Genomic DNA, 14031 nt, shown 5'->3' on the forward strand with positions numbered 1-14031 from the left:
AAGGAGCGCCAGCAAGGGAACGCTCCCCTGATTGCTTTGCTGAATCGCAGAAATGATGGGGAAGGTGTGATCGCTCCGCCCCATGACTTAACAAAATATTTACAGGCTTCAAACTACAGCACTGAAAGTAATAAAGCGCAGCAGGTTATATCATGCAATGCATGACATGCATTGCGAGGCTAGTTCCGTGAGTGTATCAGAGGCTCTCTATCTGTTACGTCGTGGCTGCTTCCTCGTGTTTCCGTCTTATGTATTTCCTCAGCTTTGTGCTTCTCACCACTCATGCTCCTTATCCGCTTCTTCAGCTCATATAGTGGCGGATCCGGGATATCCCCGTTCTCCAATGCAACGCTCTTGGGCCTCGCATAAAGCGATGTTTCTGTTCCTCGACTGTAATCAGTGCTGTTGTTGAATACAAAAGCTCCTTCCACGCGAAACTGATCTTGGTCACGATACTCCTGCGATGAGTCGATCGTTAAAGCCGGCAGCACTTTAAGAAGATTGCTTTTGAGTTTCTCGCCAACTCCACCACACCAGTTACCGCAACTTCTTCGCCTCGTCGACTCCGAGGCCTGCGGCTTCAGCTCTTCCTCAGGTGTATTCGGCAAGGGCTCTTCTTCGGGAATCATACCAAGCCTGAAAGACACAACGTACGAGAGCCCACAACCCTGCCACTCACTGTGTTGGATGCTGGTGTCCATCCTCAAACTGCGCTCGACCCGCCTTGCTCATTTAAAAGTGATGATGGAAATTATGGATTCTGAGAAACACAAGCACTAGGGTTCGATCCCGGGCCCTCATGACTGTGAAACATGACGCACAACAACTATTACAAGCAATCAGGTGAAACACGTGAATACTCACAATACAGTTACATAAGATGATGGTGGCGATGGTAAAAGAACGTGATCTTCTTGCAGAACAAGAGATTCCGCAGGGGGGGGCAGCGATGAAAAGTCATCGCAGCGATACTGATATCATCTCCTTAGAGGTGCCCAGCTTACACGACTGCGCTCGTATCAGGTCGATCTGTCAGGTATTCCACTCCCGGGACGATTGCCGCATCCCTCTCTTGCGTCTTCATCCCCAGCTGACAAATTCCAACCGTCGGATAGGCTCATTTATGCGGCATAGTTCATCCATCAGAAATTATGGCGCATTGACTCTGCTCTCGAGCTAACTTCCCCATAGGGAAAAATGATACGAAAAATCCTCCGCGGCGCGCAACAATAACCAACCACAGTTGCATTCCAGAAAGGTTACGCCTCATTGAGGGAAAATATAGTATAATATTTTAAATATTCTTCTTGAAAAGATCTACGACTGGAACTCTGACGAGTTCACAGTCGTAGAGCATTTAACATGCTGCACGTTCAGTTCGTCGACATATCTCACGACTCTACACCATTTCAAGAACTAGTTAGTAAAAACCAAGACAAAATTAATATATTCCAGAACAAATTAGTAAAAGCCCAGAAAAATTTCGTGAGCTGGACAAGTGGAACTGAAAACCCATTGACTTCGCCGCATAGTACAGTGCACAGTCTGCGCGCTCACCCAAGGGAGAAACTGCTAGCAGATGCGTGTCCAGAGTCTACCAATGATCGGCAACACAAGACAACAGTAGCTTCCAGTGAAACCCGATGGTCACATCCTGTGAGAGAAGGACGACATAAAAGCTACGCTTCTGATCACAACTACTGCTGATGCTCTACGAATAAACGACATCCAATCACGAGGGCTCTCAGATGATAGACCCGCAGCTTCTCCAACAGGATTGGACCTGCAAGCCAATACACTAGATCCAAGGGATCGAAGACTCCTTAGGGGTTTCCCCAAATAGTGAGTGAATTTTCCCGCAAGTTCTTAATGCGATGCCCGACTCGCTCTGACATTTTTGGTGACAACAAGCGTGCACGTGTCAAAGGATGATGTTCTATCTTAATATTAAGGTAATATCTTCATATCATGTATAATATATATCTAAGGCTACTAATTGAAAAAATAATAATGAGGATATATAACCATTATAAAGTTAAGTCTACTAAAGTACCGCATCGCCGACCGAAACACGTGTGTCCAACCAACGGCTCTCCGAGGAGTTGGCATCCCATGAAAGCTCAGTAATATTACGATCGAGCTGCGCTTAGTTAAACTCGCCTCGAGATCTCGCTGAATTCATTATTTGCTTCCGAGTCTTCGTCCTCTTGTACTGTTTCCTCGTGTTGATGGAATCCTATGTAAACATCGTGGAAATCTTCTTGCATACAACCATCAAGGCTCACCTGGACGTTCTGCTGCATCGCCGTATCATCATGAGGACGCAAGTCCAAACGGTATCCAGGGAAAATGGGAGGAGCTGGGTCCGAGAAAAAGACAACAACACTCCACGAATTTGATTCCCAAGAGAAGAACGAGCCCAGTAAGTACCCGGAACTACCATCTGATGAAAAGTCCACGACTGCATTCTGATCCAACCGTTGTCGCATAACCATCTCCATAGACTCTCGAAGTCTTCTCACCTTATCCTTATCAATATCACGGAACCACACCTGAGTGATAGTAATAGCTCCATCTTTACTACTCACTTACCTCTGCTCGGAGATGGCCGCTAGCGTTACTTCGAGAAGAGCCCCCTCTCACATTACCACGCTTAACCTTATCAACTAGCCTCAGGCCAGTGACGAAATCCTTTGGCTCTAAAGTGTTGCCTACGACAGCGAGGACCTGCGGACAAAACATAAAGACAATTATTGAACTCTCCAGCATATCCTACAAGGTTATTCCAGATTTCGTCCATAAGTGCGAGGCCAGCATTGACCTGTGTGACAGGGTTGGAAGCTTCAAAGTCGAAGGACGCCTTGGACTTGAAAGCAGCTGCCTGCATCGTGAATTGGAAGTGGCCCCCCTTGGCGTTGGCCGGATCCTCCCATTCGGGCTTGACACCGTCCAGGAAGAGCATGAGAGCCCCTAGAGAATGAGTCGGCGTCTTGGACATCTCGCCGTTCTCCAACATGTCGTATCTAGGACAAGTTCAGAAGAAGAAGAAAATAGAGCCTGCTTACCTGACGATTCTGAGGTTGTCTCCGATAACAGCGCTTGGCTGTGGGAGGAAATTGTAGTACTTCCAAAAGTCTTGCACAGTTGAGATCTCAGCAACTCGATTAGTGAGCTCGCCAAAGTTCGATATCCCACGAGCAGCTGCTACTGCCACTTCCGTGAGATCGACTTGCTGCTGCTGCTTGGAGGCATCACCATCACCCTCGGCGTCCTCGGACTTGGGCTCAGGTGTAGCGGCGTTCTGAAATATGGTATGCGATCGGACATACTTTGTATCTTGTGAAGGCGAAGCTAAGATACGCATATCATTACCTTATGAAGAGTGAGCTGCTCCCACAGCACCCACTTGTCCTTCAGCGGCAAAGGTTCGTCAATGGGAATAGAGCCGTGCAGTTTGTCGCATGCCTTGACCGCTGCCTCCAGCTCACAATTTGACACCAATCTCTGGTTCAGAGAGAGCGCTCGAATTTGAGGGTAAGATGCTTCAGCTACGACGGGAGATGACATCGGAGGCCTTAGAAATGCGAATAGAAAATAATATCTGTGATGAATACCAACTGCCATTCCACGAACTAATCTCTCTCTCTCTCGGGCGTTTCGGCCAGGCGACAAACCAACAGCTGAGGGCAAGCTGGGTTGTTTATAAGGTCGACGTACTCAGCACAAGGAGACCAGCACTTCGAAGTGATGCCCACGAGCTTGAATGACCCTAGCTTGGGCATCATCTGATACAACAGAACCACTGACAACGATCATTCCACGGGATGTCCTGTTGTCAGGGGGCCCCGAATCAGATGATGCCCGGCTTAGTGACGGGCAGCAGCTGCTTAAATGCTACCATCGATGTGGCCCACAGGGAGTGTGAAGAGCTAATCGCTGTTGAATCATGTTCTAACCTAGAAGATCGTCGCACTGGGGAGACATTCGTGACAGCCACGAGTATCGTGTGATACGCAGACACCAGCTACTAATTTCGTCACTGCACCACGAAATTATGAACGCATGTTCAGTCCGTGTTCACTGAAGGCAGAAGCGGTACACCCCTCCACATATTCATAGCATATTTGGTTTTTCGACTCGTGCACAGCCACCAGAACGAGTGTCATCTTGCGGCTCAGGTATTTATGCTTTACCTGATATGACCTCCAAGTTTCAGAAAGCCCTAACTTTCCGTAGTTAGTGAGAAGTCGAAGATTGATAAAAAGATTTCTCCACATATTCTTAGCATACACGTGTTAAAATTGCTCCTCAAAATACCAATTTTTACTGGGGGAGTATATCTATAACTCCACGACCTGGTGTGCTTCACGGTGTGAGGAAATATTGTACACAAGTATCTCCTGTAATTTTAGATTCTTGTGATACTAGTCTCCCCTGCTAGCCTAGCGTATACTTTATGATTACTGTATTGATCCTTAGTTAAGAACCACTTGTTAATAACTCCTGTTGAGTTATCTAATCCTAACACACGGCTTCGGACGACGGCCGCATCAACTCCAGGCTCATATTGCCAATGCCATCCGTAATAACTTGATCGCTCCCTTCAACCAGTGGCGGAGCACGGCAATGAAAATGCTGTCTGGTGCATGGACACCAGTGCTTCTATGATCAACTTCAACAAGCAATATGCATGGTTAAGAGGCCACGACTTTAGGGAATAGCTCTCTGAAGAGTGCACCTCGGCAATTGCTTGTTCCTTCCAGTACCTACCATGCCCCCTCTACTGCTAACCCAGCTGCCGGTGGCAACACCATCAGTGCGACAGTATACTTCAACATGTTTCATTGGTGATTGTAGTTTGCTTGCGTGTGGTGAGTATACTATCGTCCACAGCGCTTTATGACCTGAGATACGTGAAACTCGTGCACTAAAGGGCCGAGCAGAGGGTCCCGTTCACGGGGTCTGCGAGGCCTCCCTGAGGGGAACACTTACCTAATAGGTAAACCTCCAAGGGTGGTCTTGCGCGAGTCCACGAGCCTCTGTATAGCCTCTTCAGAGGCTACCTTTTTCAGCTTCGAAGCTACCATATGACCCACTCCTGTCATATCAGCACTTCTTGAGGTTAGCGGGAAAACCGACTGATAGAAAACCGCTGCCAGCAGTATGAGAACAGCGATGAGGAGGAGACGGTTGGTCATAAAGAGTCCATATCATAGACCAGAACTAGATGGTGTTCTCGATAGTAAACTTTAACAAAACGAGCCTCGACAATGGAGCCCTCTTGTAGAAACTATTGGACAACGTCAAGCACCACACCAATTGTATCGGACTCCTCTCAAAGCTACTCCTCTTCCTCTTCATCATCATCAGACTCGGACATCTCCTCTTCGTCCGACTCCTCGAACTCTTCCCACGGTACCTGCGCGTTACTCGTAATACAAAGCATTAGTGAATCTCAAGAGGTCCACTACACACAACGACAAGGAATGGGTGTATACTAACATCACAGCAATCGTCGTAGCTGTGCTTAGCTTACGGTCACATCATATCGAACTCATATACGGCGTAATCCCCCACACTAGTGATTTGGCTGTATATTCCACAGTACACGCATGGTTTATATATAGGAGTATTGATAATAATCACTACCGCATAGAGCCTGATCATGCTCTTTGATGGCTCCTTGAGGAGCAAGAACTTTCCAGCGAAGGAAGCGCCGTCCTCCTCCTCTTCTTCCTCAGCACCAGGCGCCTTGTATTGCATCACCAAGTCCACAACAGCCTGGACAATACCAAAGGCATTCGACGTATTCATCCTGAAACGATACACCTCAACCAGGCCCCCTTCCCCCTAGCAGTGACTGCTGCTCACCCGATTTGTTTGGCGAAGTCCTCCGTCTTGTAGGTCTGCACACTGAGAAGAGAGTGATGGAAAGGGTCGTTCATGCGAGCACGAGTGACATAACCCAGCTTGAAGACACTGGTGCCAGCCAGAAGAGCACTAGCAACCCACCGGCCCAGCTTGAAGGCGTTATTATGCACCTGGAATATACCCTTAGTCGCGAGAAGTAGCAAATTGCTCACCTCAGTAGCGAGAACCGCGCCCTTCTGAGACTCCAATGAGGACCTCCACGGCTGTTTCTGTTGCTGAGTTGATGGTATTCTGAAAAGGATTCATTCCGCTTCGAGAACTAACGCTCTCCAGAGTTTGATATTAATGTTCCTAATGTGATGACATTTACAGGGGAAACTGATTGAAGAATGTGCCCCCAGCCATGTGGGAAATTCAAAATGAGTTTCCCTCGGGAACATTATAGGTTTGTGGATGATTCCCTAATTCCATGTCCAACTTTCCGACACCTTAACAACCTACTCGTTGAGCGCACGTATCTTGGCGTAGATAGCCTCCTGTCCCTCCGCTTGAGGAACATAGGCGTCCACTTCAGTACGAACGATCATGGAAATGTTACGGCTCTTGCTTTCCTCTGGGACACGAGGTAGGTCCACCTTACGATACCTGAAACATATAGACAAATAACATAAACTCCTCTTCAGAAAGTCTTTCACCTGTAAGCAACGTTGCTGGGCGGGAGAACTTCTCCTTTGTTGTTGTCCTCATTCTCCTCATCCTCGTCATCATCCTCCTCTTCTTCCCTCTGGTCAAAGGGGTTCGGATACTCATTGTCCTTCTCGGGAAGGGTAGACGACAAGAGCTGAAAAAATGCAGAAACTCATCTGTATGGTCCCCTCAGTGATGTTGCCTGCCTGGACGGTAAGGTTCTGGTTGATGCAGGTGGCCTCCTCGCCAACCTTGTAAACAGTATTGAAGATCTCCGTGTTGGCGACCTCGCCTTCACCAGGATGCGTCGCCGGAGGTTCACTACCTAAAGATACGAAACATGTCCAATTCTGACACACCAGTAGAGCTTACTGGTCTCATTGACGGTGAGCATGTCCAAGTTAGAGCCCTCCCGAGTATCGATGAGGATGGTGTTATCAAGTCTAGTGATAACAAGATCCCAAGAATAAACTGATCGATTAGCGGCCATCAGCACCGAGAGAACCTACAATGTTCAATGAGCATCTTAGATTCCTCCTTGGAGGACTCATTACACTATCAGTACAAGCGACAGTAACGTTTTGACCCTTAGCAACGGGCTGGTTCGTCAACAGCTGCTCGATCACTGGGTCCTGTCCAGTAGTGACGTTATAGAAAGCAATATCGGGGTACTGCTTCAAGGACTTGGGGACTAAACAGAACAAATAGACAATTCGAATGGTCCTCTACGAGTACGTTTAGGTGAGACCCTGTCGTAGGTCTTTTCATAGGCCTTAAGACCAGTGCCACACCATACAAGATCCTCATAGGCGACGTTCTTAGGGTCAACATGAGCCTTGGCCAGAAGCGTGAAGGGTAACTCGCGGACGAGCTGAAATATATTCATTCCATTAGACCCCACTAGTTGCTCCAGCGGACCTGCCAGTCCGGGTTAGGAGCGACGCTCCAGTCCTTGATACCACGAGCGACGCCTTGTCCTCGGCCCCAACCCTGTTGATAGGCACTCTGCTGCCGACCACCAGACTTGCCGCCCTTCTGCTGGTAGCGGCCCCCATCACGCTGGTGTTGCTGTTGATAACGATTATTGCGGTGATCCTGCCACCGAGGCTGACTGTACCTATTGGGTAAAAACGGTCGTCAAGTCGGTGGGCGATGACGACGAGGAAGAGGAGGAGATTACTTATTGACATGGTGCTTCCGTGGGGCTGATGAGGTGTCCACCAGCTGAAAGCCCTTGTCCTTCTCCTCTTCGCTTGCAGTGGCACTAACTCGACCCCGATTGTAGCCTTGAGCGGCTTGCATGTCCCGGATACGCTTCCCTTGTTGAGAGAAATCGCATACTCGGACATTGCGATATCCATCGACCAGCGAGATGAGATCACCTGATGTGGACCCATTCTGTATCTTCCCCGCTCAACCTCAAGATACTCTCCCCGATTCTACCAGGGATTCCGCTGACAGACGTCGATCCGCCGATTTGATGAGGACCCCACTCCTCTGAATCTGCTGCAGGGAGCACGAGGGGTTCGAATATCGATACGTGAGGGGAAGTCATAGGTCCAACTACATCAATCCTCATTTTCCGAGGGGGAAATTCGGACGGAGCGAAGCGATTCATGTTTACCTATTTGGCTGTAATGCTGCGCGAGCCAGCAGCACGCGCCTCGGCCCGAGGCAAGAGCTTGGGCGCGCGAAAAAAATGGTTGGGAGGAAGGAAAAGTCGGTCGGCCAGTGGAAGAAAATCTTGGGCGCGCGAGAGACGAGGGGCCCTTTACGGTCTCCTTACATGCACTTGCACTAATTATCATAAGGTGGCATCGGTGATTATTCCGTGCCACACTAATTGAATTTAGTGACGGGGTAAACCGCAGCTCTTCATTGGTGCTCAAACGCTTTCCCTCGAAGTCTCGAAGCACTCCAGCTCGTCCTTCATTCCAATGCCGCCTCAACCCAATGACGATGTCACGATGAGTCCTTCCTCCCCGTCTGAGGATTCAGAAGATGATGAAGTCGTCCACGAGGTACCGGTCTTCCTAAACCGAATGCAGGATCCACCTGATTTTACTGGCGAGATGTACTTATTACAGTAATAATAATAATACCAACAGTTGGGAGCTTTTATCGTATCAATGAGGAGTAGCCTGTTTGGCCATCAGTCTTACACTAAAACTGTGTTTGATTGGTTAAGGCTGTTGAATAACGTTTCACTTGTGACTCGTATAATCTACCATGTCAAACGTGTATAATTCTGTTTCCACAAAAAAAACACTAAAACTGTGAAATACTTTGCCGTTTTGAAGTGATTGCCGTAAAGAACTTGTGATAGAATATTGGAAATTAGCGATAGTCTCAAATTCATAATTGTCATCGTGGTATTCACAATACATGGTAGTATTATACCATTTTACGCCTTGTCCGAGGGAGATTTCATCATAGCAGAGGAGCTAGGCTCCCTTAGGTTGTAGAGCTTTTCGTGGATTCCTCGACGCTGCATTGTTGCTACTACTGAATTTCGTGAGTGACTATCACCAGCAATGCACTTTCACTGAATTGAAGTTGGATTATTATCGATTTGGTAAACGTACCATTGTTCCACCCGTCCCTCTGCGGGCTCTCTTTATTTGTGTGACTGGTTAAGGCTGTTGATGATGATGATGAATGACTTTACACCTATGACTCGTATAATCTACGATATCAAACGTGTCCCATAAAAAACTCACAAAGTCTTGCCATACCTCCAACTCGAAAGCTCTATGCACAATATTTACTTATTAATTTCATCGATCAGGTATCCTCTGCGCCCTGTATATCGGGCGTATGGCGACCAGGGCTATCTTGAGGGGGTGGAGCTGCGAGATGACCAGAAGAAGTTGAGGCTGCGATATAAACTCAATGATGATTCGGAAACGTTCGATCAAACTGCCACACATAGTTCTATGAGGGAGCAAATACTCATGGCGAAAACAGTCACGAACAAGTCTTGTAATAATAATGAGGGGGATCGCTAAAGACGGTATGGAAGCGGAGAATCGATGATGTTCCCGAGGGGGGGGGGAATCATTTTGAATTTCCCACATTTTCGACCAGTCAGTTTTCCATGGAAATGTGATTGCATTAGGAAATTTTTCCTCTCAAAGCTAGATGGGACCTCGTATGGTAGTTCATGGTGGTAAAGGTACGTACTGTGTGGGAGCTGTGAACTCTGGACAGCTCACATTGACGCCATTAGCCTCGTTCTGTCAATTGCGACCAGACTTCACGCATGTTGATAAGGATCGGCAGGAGAGGCAGGCGATGGCTGCTAAGATACGGGGGAAACAGTCTGCTGCTGCTGAGAATGATGACGAGAGTAAGGGCGTGATGTGATCTTTGGGAATTGCGTGACGCGTGGTATGTGAACTTGTGGTGAATAGTGAGGGGTGATGATGATGAACTTGTCCTTGTTATTGTTATCAGGATCGATGACGGAACCTGTGAAAGCGAGTACTAAGAAGTCTCAAGTGATATCAGCTAGCACGAGTTTGGCTAGAGGAGCTACCTCAATGGGAGCTAAGCAGCGTTATCAGCAATCTCTATTGGGAGCTCTAAGACAGGTCGGTTTCGGGACTGGGAAACAGAGTTTTTTGGGGGAAGGTGTAGACTGGTTGCTCTCGTTTTACGCATGATTTTTCATGGAGAACTTATAGGTCGAAGCTCAATGATGGTCTAAGTAGGAAATCTCCGAGGAGAGATTAATTAGTAGTGATTATTATTTTGATTATCATCATCAGTAGTAATGATAGTAGTAATCTTTAATTAGTAGTGATTATTATTTTGATTATTATCATTAGTAGTAATATTTCTCAAGAGAGGGGCCAAGTAGGAAATCTTTAATGAGGTATCAAAAAATGAAGATGTTCTGTAGCTCACGTATAACGTCTTACTGTGTGCTGCTGCTTTGAAATAGACAGCAGCACAAGATTGCGGTGTACCGCACAGGGAAGGTTTTCCACCACTTGTATTCGACGATATTACCGTATATCTCTAGCGTTGGAGCAGGAATATATTTCTGCTTTCCTCAACTGAGCTCAGAAGTTTCCTCATTAGTTGGAGAATTTTATATACAAATCCGGGTAGAAGTGTGTGAAAAGGGATAATAATTCGCCGAAATTTTCTATCAGAAAATTGTAGTTGAGAATGTGCATATCATTCCACCCGAATCGTCTTTGGGATTTGGTCCTCTTATTAGACACCAAAGCTTGATAGAGTATCGATGTCTTGCATTATGAACAAAACTCGTTGTTTTGTGCTGAGGTGATAAACTTAAATTTCACCAAAACTGCGCAAACCATAGATTCAGTATTCCCAGATTGAGCACAGTTTAACGTAGCAAGTGAGGAAGTGGTACTCGGAATCTACTCGTTGTGAAGTTATATTATTATTTTCAGGACCAGAGTTTGCTGATGAAAAATGAGGAGGCAGCGGAGAGGAGGGAAAAGTAAGGAAGAGGGGAGGAGGATGGTCCGTGGAAAGAGCTTGATTTTACGATGCTGATTCTCCTGAGGTATTGCTGCTCATCGCTTGTTCACGTTGTCATTTCCTAGGGAATGTATACAGTGGAGTTTTACATGTGAGATGAAGATGCATATATCACAAAACACTGTATAGCGGGAATATAGGAGGTTTTTCATATCAGAGTATTACGGGAGCCGGGTGGAACTTCAGTGTTAGTCTATGTGTGAATGATGGTGTCATTTGAAGTGTGTATTTTGGGCACGTTTTCGGAGTTTTTACCCAATTCACGAACGTTTATGTTCTTTTCAGGCTGCGGATATTTACGAGAGGCAATTCCTGACGCCTGTGGTGAGTGAGAATGCCAAGCAGTGGGAGGACTTGGATGCGAGGGCTAAGAGGGAGAGGAGGACAATGGAGTTGCGATTCCATGTTAAGGATCAGGACTCGTAATAGGGATGGTCGGCAGGGAAACATCGAGGATCAACTGTTAATGTTTTTTGGGAAAATTTTCCCCCGTGGAGGAAATATGAATGAGCATGGCGGTTTTTTTCTCCCGAATTTTGGAGAAAAAAACAAATTTTTCCGGAGAACTCGTTGTTAGGAACAGATTTTGGGTAAATTTCATCACATGAGGAACTTTTTTTTCTCATTGTGATCAACGCTATTTCTCTCTAAGTTGAATGGATCCGTGATTGAGGAAGAGGTGGAGGAGGATGTGGTTGGTTTAGGTACCTGACCTCGCTGTGTGGTAATGTTGTTGGTGTTAAGGATGAGTGGGGAGATCTTGGGAGGCTGGATGCTAACCAGCAATTGGAAACTATTATGAAGAAGCTGTCGGTGGCGAACTATTCGAAGCAAATTGTAATGACGATGGACTGGGGATGATGGTGTTGTTGTTACATGGTGTTTTAGACTAACCTATTGCCGGTGAATACCCGTCATAATATGACCGATAATGCTATTATATCGCATTTGGAGAACTGTTCAGTGCTGGTAGGTGACAAGGCAAGGGCTCTCGTTCTGGTCGTGGCCGTGGTTGTTGTTGTTGTTGTTGTTGTTGTTGTTAGTGGTGCTATTGTTGTTGTTGTTGTTGTTGTTGTTGTTGTTGTTGTTGTTGTTGTTGTTGGTGCTATTGTTGTTGTTGTTGTTGTTGTTGTTGTTGTTGTTGTTGTTGTTGTTGTTGTTGTTGTTGGTGCTATTGTTGTTGTTGTTGTTGTTGTTGTTGCTATTATTGTTGATGTTATTATTATTATTGTTGTTGTTATTGTTGTTGTTGTTATTGTTGTTGTTGTTGTTGTCGAAATAATCGTATGTAGAGATATTAAAATTAAATTGATGGTGTGTTGTTGTAGGTTCGAGGAGTATGGGTGCTGAGCTCACGGCTCACTAATCATGCACCGAAGTATCACGACCTGAGGGATCTAGTATTGCTATTGTTGGGTACTAAGCGACCGTTTGGTGTGGAACATTTGAAAGCAGCAACAGGCTTCACTGATATGGAGATAGCAGAGGTAGTGCGGTGGTGGGAGGGGGAGAACTCCACTTTTGCGGAGCACTTGGACACTTATTTCTCGATCATTCAAGGGGCGTACTGTTTGATAGTGAGCTTTCCATTTTATGGTTTAACCACCGTATATGTGGTATAGTATAAGTTCCTTCGCTGAGTGTTTACTTGGACTTACTTCGTTTACACTTGTAGTTTTTTATGTGTTGGTGACGGCCACCAGTAATAGAGGCTGACAAATGACTATCGTCGTGATGATGATGATCTTGTTGGGTACCATATGTGTTAGTAGTGAACTTCCATTGAGGTCGAGCTCGTGCATAGGCGTGTATTAAATTATAATGGATCGGCGACGTAGGTTGGTGAGAAGAGTTATTTATTGATACAGGTATTAAAACCAATATGTGTGTTCAACTCCTCGACGAGGTCGTTGCAATTGAGGATACCATACGACGAGGAGTTTAATAAGGACTTTCCGGAGGTGGCACAACGGCAGCATGATCAGGCCGAGGCTAGGTTGATGGTAGTGCTGGGATGAAGGCTTATGGTTGGTTAGCGTTGGAATACTCGTTCGTCTTCCTCACTACTAATATGAGTTCATATACGAATTGGGATAGGAATGTTCAGAAACAAAGAAGAATTTCACAGAATTTTCGTATTGTCACCAACACATGCAGTTGACCATGTGCGTATTTGCCCCCCTTACTGTGGGAGATTAGTGTTGGTTGGTAGGAGCTGAGGACTAAGTGGAAGAAGGAGAAGGAGATGCAGCAGTCTGGTAGGAGTGGTGTTGGTTTGAACCCAGGACCTTCAGAATGATAGCCCAAGCAGTTAACCCACTGATGTAATTTGATGGTAGGTGGATCGTCGCCCTCTTCGCCGTCATCGTCATCAGCCGATACTCTTAAACTGACGAGTAATGCTGTTAACAGGGTGAAGGAGAGGATTGGGAAAGCGGTGGCAAGCGTGACGGAGATAAGGAAATTACTACAGACATTGTAAGGTGGAGGGCTGTTGAAAAAATCTTCGCGGTGCGTGTTTGATGTTGATGTAGATACCCGCAAGATATCATCACTGATGCCAACGCTATAGAGGCGATGAAGCAGGCGGGTGGTATGAAGTTGCGGGATAAATGGATTCTCACTTCTACTGGTCATAAGGAGGTAGGGGAGGGGAGAGTGTGGATGTATGTGGTGTTGGTCGACGAAATGGCGTTGTTATGGTATGGTGAGAGTATTATTATAAATTGCATCTTGTTTTCCACGTATGCTTGTATTTCATGTAGCCGTTGAGAGGCTGTTGTTGATTTTATTTTGTGCGATGGAATTTTGTTTATTATTCAGATCGACACCTATCGTTCAGTATTATTGGCTATTTACAGAGTGAAGGACAGCGCTACTAAGAAGGAGATAACGGACGAGTTCGAGCGAGTGTCGGGCAAGAAGTGTACTCTCACGGACCATGCTATTCGGCGT

General features: G+C 46.3%; 4 protein-coding genes across 4 annotated transcripts in view; 2 read left to right on the forward strand and 2 right to left on the reverse strand.

The window, feature by feature from the left end:
* Positions 1-1653: 1653 nt before the first annotated feature.
* On the reverse strand, positions 1654-3575 carry Pmar_PMAR026044 (hypothetical protein). The gene is made up of 8 exons (XM_002771023.1): positions 3373-3575; positions 3066-3301; positions 2777-3023; positions 2593-2727; positions 2441-2552; positions 2286-2359; positions 2134-2236; positions 1654-1783 (listed from the first exon to the last, which is right to left on the reverse strand). Exons 1-7 carry the CDS (start codon positions 3565-3567, stop codon positions 2147-2149), a joined length of 1089 nt encoding a protein of 362 aa, XP_002771069.1. The 5' UTR covers positions 3568-3575; the 3' UTR covers positions 1654-1783; positions 2134-2146.
* A 1766-nt stretch (positions 3576-5341) lies between these two features.
* Pmar_PMAR026045 (eukaryotic translation initiation factor 3 subunit, putative) lies at positions 5342-7860 on the reverse strand (the record flags this gene model as incomplete). The annotated part of the gene is made up of 12 exons (XM_002771024.1): positions 5342-5419; positions 5650-5815; positions 5872-6041; positions 6084-6162; positions 6373-6516; positions 6567-6712; positions 6771-6883; positions 6931-7063; positions 7113-7249; positions 7294-7429; positions 7477-7675; positions 7739-7860. 12 exons carry the CDS (start codon positions 7858-7860, stop codon positions 5342-5344), a joined length of 1623 nt encoding a protein of 540 aa, XP_002771070.1.
* Positions 7861-9346: 1486 nt separating this feature from the next.
* Pmar_PMAR026046 (hypothetical protein) lies at positions 9347-9540 on the forward strand (the record flags this gene model as incomplete). Its single annotated transcript, XM_002771025.1, has 1 exon — positions 9347-9540. A coding segment is annotated over one exon (194 nt), but the record flags the coding sequence as incomplete, so codon positions are not given.
* A 159-nt stretch (positions 9541-9699) lies between these two features.
* The window catches only part of Pmar_PMAR026047 (hypothetical protein), a gene marked incomplete at both ends in the record, with an annotated part of 6669 nt that continues 2337 nt past the window's right edge, over positions 9700-14031 (forward strand). Inside the window, 11 exons of the mRNA XM_002771026.1 lie at positions 9700-9907; positions 10015-10151; positions 11362-11498; positions 11781-11913; positions 11965-12045; positions 12405-12563; positions 12945-13079; positions 13289-13334; positions 13452-13554; positions 13611-13719; positions 13900-14000. Coding sequence (XP_002771072.1) covers positions 9700-9907; positions 10015-10151; positions 11362-11498; positions 11781-11913; positions 11965-12045; positions 12405-12563; positions 12945-13079; positions 13289-13334; positions 13452-13554; positions 13611-13719; positions 13900-14000 — 1349 coding nt within the window. The remainder of the gene's footprint in view (positions 9908-10014; positions 10152-11361; positions 11499-11780; positions 11914-11964; positions 12046-12404; positions 12564-12944; positions 13080-13288; positions 13335-13451; positions 13555-13610; positions 13720-13899; positions 14001-14031) is intronic.

This window comes from Perkinsus marinus (assembly GCF_000006405.1).
Source record: "Perkinsus marinus ATCC 50983 genomic scaffold scf_1104296964066, whole genome shotgun sequence".
Taxonomy (NCBI): Eukaryota; Perkinsozoa; order Perkinsida; family Perkinsidae; genus Perkinsus; species Perkinsus marinus.